The sequence below is a fragment of the Rhinolophus sinicus genome, chromosome 18 (assembly GCF_057876585.1).
Source record: "Rhinolophus sinicus isolate RSI-liver-muscle chromosome 18, RSI-T2T, whole genome shotgun sequence".
NCBI lineage: Eukaryota > Metazoa > Chordata > Mammalia > Chiroptera > Rhinolophidae > Rhinolophus > Rhinolophus sinicus.
Window position 1 is genome coordinate 42,148,219 of NC_142518.1, and position 5,008 is coordinate 42,153,226.

At 39.7% G+C, this 5,008-nt stretch overlaps 1 protein-coding gene across 1 annotated transcript; it reads left to right on the forward strand.

The window, feature by feature from the left end:
- The first annotated feature begins 408 nt into the window (after window positions 1-408).
- FOXR2 (forkhead box R2) lies at window positions 409-3,753 on the forward strand. Its single transcript, XM_088794749.1, is given in 6 exon segments — window positions 409-766; window positions 769-978; window positions 981-1,035; window positions 1,941-2,176; window positions 2,179-2,307; window positions 3,671-3,753. Coding segments are annotated over 6 exon segments (1,071 nt in total).
- The last annotated feature ends 1,255 nt before the right edge of the window (window positions 3,754-5,008 follow it).

Consider the following 5,008-nt stretch of genomic DNA (forward strand, 5'->3'; position numbering starts at 1 on the left):
ATGGTGTGAAACATGTACTGTACTTAGGATCCTGAGTCTAATCTCTTTGTAGTTTGTGCTTGACAAGTCACTTAATCCTTATTGTAGATCTTTCTTTGCATTAAGCTGTATGAAGCTCACCCCAGCATGTAGCTATCTTGACAAGCTTTTTATTTATTTTTATGTTGTGTTTTGTCTTGTAGAAAGATTTCTTCCCTTGACCAGTCACTCAAGGTTGAACCCTTGGAGAGGATAAACAAGCAGTAAGTGGCAATGAAGAAGGAGTTATTGGTTTTCAAAGTGTCTCAGAACACTTGGAAAAAGTATTCCAAATAAAGAGGTGCTTTGCTCCCACAAATTCAATACTCTCAAAGCTTTGAAATAAAGCTTTGTCCTTTTGGAAGTCTTCCACCTATCTTTCCACTAAAGATGGATATAAAACTGAAAAATCGTGAATTCTGGTACAGTCTCCATGGCCAGGTCCCAGGGCTGCTGGACTGGGACATGGGGAATGAGTTCTTCCTTCCCATCACCACAGACCAATACCCCATTTCTCAGCAGCACCTTGCCAAATACGTACCCAGAATAGTGGAGCCCCCAAAGATGCCTCAAGTGAGAAGACCCAATCCCAACAAAGACGATCCTGACTCTGAAGCCAACCTCTGGATGTGGGTGAATCCCAAAATCGTGTGCCCCCTTGCCTGCCAGAAGGCCCCAAAACCCCGTAAGAAGATTAATCTGACAAGCATGCTTCTTTTCCCTCAGCCACTCCCAAAAGATAAAGAATCTAAACTGTAGTGATGGAGTACCTGCCATCTTCCTCCAGTGAGCAGTCTCCCCCACAAAAGCAATTTCCATCATCCTCCAGCAACTGGGAGCTCACAAAAGAGGAGACTGAGGAAAAAGATGACAACTCCTCTGTGGCCCTCCAATCCACTAACAAAGGGGAGTGCTTCCAGAGCTCAAAGCTGTGGCAAGGCAACTGTCAGGAGAGGAAGTCCAGGCTCTGCCCCCTCTCAATTACACTCATCTAATTGCTCTGGCATTAAGAAACAGAACCTCTGGGCCGGCCGGTGGCTCAGGCGGTTGGAGCTCCGTGCTCCTAATTCCAAAGGCTGCCGGTTAGATTCCCACATGGGCTAGTGGGCTCTCAACCACAAGGTTGCCGTTTCAATTCCTCGAGTCCCGCAAAGGATGGTGGGCTCCACCCCTGCAACTAAGATTGAACATGGCACCTTGAGCTGAGCTGCCTCCCGGATGGCTCAGTTGGTTGGAGCGCGTCCTCTCAACCACAAATGTTGCCAGTTCGACTCCCGACTCTCCTGCAAGGGATGGTGGGCTGTGCCCCCTGCAACTAACAAAGGCAACTGGACCTGGAGCTGAGCTGTGCCCTCCACAATTAAGACTGAAAGGACAACAACTTGAAGCTGAACAGCACCCTCCACAACTAAGATTGAAAAGGACAACAACTTGACTTGGAAAAAAAGTCTTGGAAGTACACACTGAACAATAAAGCCCTGTTCCCCTTCCCCAATAAAATCTTTATAAAAAAAAAGAAACAGAACCTCAATAGTATCATTTGTGACAACATGGATGGATCTTCAGATTATAATGCTAAGCGATATAAGTCAGACAGAAAAAGTAGAGAATTATATGATTTCTCTGATATGTGGTATGTAAAACTGAAAACAAAAGAACAAGACAAACAATTGAAGAAACAAAAACTCATAGACATGGACGATAGTTTAGGGGTTACCAGAGGGTAAGGGGGGAGGGGGGCTCTAGAAGAGGGTAAACGGGATCTAATATATGGTGATGGAAAGAGAATTGACTCTGGGTGGTGAACACACAATGTGAGATATAGACAATGTATTACAGAATTGTACACCTGAAATATATGTAATTTTACTAACAATTGTCACCCCAATAAACTTTAGTTAAAAAACAAACAAACAGAACCTCCCACCCCATGGCCTCAATGTGCAAGAGAGCTACAGTATCACCTGACAACATTTACCTTTATTCCAGACAGCTCCAAATAGCTAAAAGAACACAATCTGCCACAACTTCTACTTCCTGGGAAGCTTCAAGAAGACGCCAATCAGCCTTCTGGATGAAGTTAATGCAAGGCCACAGTCTGGCCTCTAGAGACTTACTGAGGATGGACACTGCCGCTTTTAGAAGGAGACTAGTGCCTTAGCTCCATTCATAGGGAGATGATCCAATCCTGCTCAAGCCAGCCAGATGTGATGACCTCTCCTTTGACCTCTGAAATACCACTGCTCCCTTTCTGGAACACTGCCCTCCTTAATGGGCCGACCCTGCCTGGTAGGTGCCAAGCCTGTACTGCTCCAAGGATGGTATCTAATAAAGTAAGAGATGGGTACAGAGGAGACAAAACTTAAATCTAGGTGGGGATTCATGGAAAAGTGGAAAGGGGACAATGGCAGTTCTGCATTTTGAGCAGAGGCAGGAAATCCTAGAAACAATAGCATGGAAGTCAAGGAGAGAAAGGGATATTTTATAAGAAAAGGGGTTCTTTTTACTGAAGAGTATGCTCACACATGAAAACAAATGGTGGAGACCCAGTAATCCCACTTCTGGGTATTGATCTGAAGAAACCCAAAACACTACTTCAAAGGGAAATATGCCTCTATATGTTCATTGCAGCATTATTTACAATAGCCAAGATATAGAGGCAACCTGGGTGTCCATCAATGGAAGAATGGATAAAAAAGAGGTGGTTCATATATACAATGGAATATTACTCAGCTATAAAAAAGAATGAGATCATGTCATCTGCAACAACATGGATTGACCTAGAGGGTAATATGCTGAGTGGAGTAAATCAGGCAGAGAAAGACAAATGCCATATAATTTCACTTATATGTAGGACCTAACACACAAAATAAATGAATAAACTTAAAACAGAAACAAACTCATAGAAACAGAGAACATTTTGATGGTTGCCAGAAGGGAGGAGAGTTGGGGGGAAAGGAATAAAAAGTACAAATTGGTAGTTTACATACAATATTATATTAGTTTCAGGTGTATAACATAATGATTAGACATTTATAAAATTCATGAAGTGATCACCCAATAAGTCACCCCATCTTACCTCATACATAGTTATTACACTGTTATTGACTATATTACCTGTGCTGTACTTTACATCCCTGTGACAATTTTTTTTTTTCCCTGTGAAAATTTTTATAAATGGTAGTTTGTGCTTCTTAATCCCTTCACTTTTTTCACCCATCCCCCACCCCTCTCCTATCTGGTGACCATCAATTTGCTCTCTGTATTTATGAGTTTGTTTCTGTTTTGTTTCTTCATTTATTTTTTTAGACCAAACAGCTACTTTTTTTTTTTAATTTATTTTTTTAATTAGTTTCAGGTGCACAAGACAAAGCAAAACTTAGACGTTTATCATTTACATCCCTCACACTGTGCAAACAGCTACTTTTAATTTGGATATTGAAAGCCCTTGAATTGAGCCTGTATTAACCCTAAGTCATTTGATGACAAAACGTTGCTTTCCATTCTTTAATTTGTCAAAACTTTGTTGAGGAAATGCCAATGTGTCAAAGTCCAGCTTAGGTGCTGAGGATACAAAGCTGACAGTTTAATGGGAGACAGACACATAAACAGATATTTGTTTTTCTTTTTGTTCTGTTCCCCCCCCCCCCAGATATTTGTAATGTAGACGGGATGAAACAAATGTGCAAGGTTGCCATGGAAATGGGGAGACATACTTACTGGGAAAGACATTGAAAAGGAAATAACTTTTGAACTAATTTTGAAGAATAGGGATTTGCTGGGCATATAAATTAGAGAAAAGACATTACAGAAGCAACAGTGTAAGCAAAGTAAATGCTTGGAGTGTTTGGAGGAATGGTAGGAAGTTCAGTGCAGCTTGGCTATATTGTATTAGGCCCAAGAGTGACAACAAACCTAGACAAAAGACCTTTCCTGTGCTACTTAGGTGTTGGACTTTATTCTGTGGGCTACTGGGAACCAAGAGATATCAGTGGTGTTTTACTAAAAAAACAAAAACGTAGAACAATGAGCATTTCAGCTTTTGGTTTTCTAATTTCAAAATTCTCTTTAACATCTTTTCTATACAAATAAACTTCCTTTTATCAGATTTAAGCATATTTTTCTGCCTTTTATTTTGGTATATTATTAAAGAAATAGCCAGGAGAAAATATATTAGATTTTTAAGTATGCATTTAGTTGCAAAACCATCAATAATGGGGATACAAATATGCTTGTAAAATACAGAAACAATTCAATATAGTTGTAAATCAATTGAAAACTGCTTTTTTGTAATGGTTTACTATAGCTCACACAAATCTGTATATTTAGGTTGAATTGCAAAGGCAACATTCAAACAGTACTCTCTGAAAAATAATTTAAATGCTACTTCTGTATCATAAGGCAAAGACAAAGTTGACAATACCTTGGAATTAATAAAATATTCTGGCTATAAGTATTAGACATTGTTTTTTTTTTTTTCCAAAATTAACACGTGTAAGTAAAAGAGCCTGTTTTGAAATTAACCAGACTGTTTTTCTTTTGTTGTTAAATCACAAACTACATTTCTAATATATGTAATATACTCTAAACTTCAGGAACAGTGCAGATTTTCATTTTCAGAACTGAACCTGAATTTTCTGCAACCTGGCACCTTGAGCTTTGAAACCCTCTATTTGATTTTTTGGTGAACCTTCTTTCTGCTCCGGTTAATGGCTAGGCACTGCACTTCTTCTCTTATCCGAGATAATTCAGATGAAGGCAGATTTTCCTTTGAAGTCATTTCTTGTTCCTGTTTTCCTCTTAGCCAGTATGCTGGTACTTCAAGTGACTTCGATGCCAGCAGCAGTTCTTGCGCTGGTATTATTAATACTTTGGGAGGCTTCAAAATCAGTTTTGGGGGAGTGGGTGATATTCACCATTCACATCGAGGAAAGCTTTGTAAATGTCAGTAGGTACTTTAATATTTGTCAGAACTGGTGTACAGTTGATA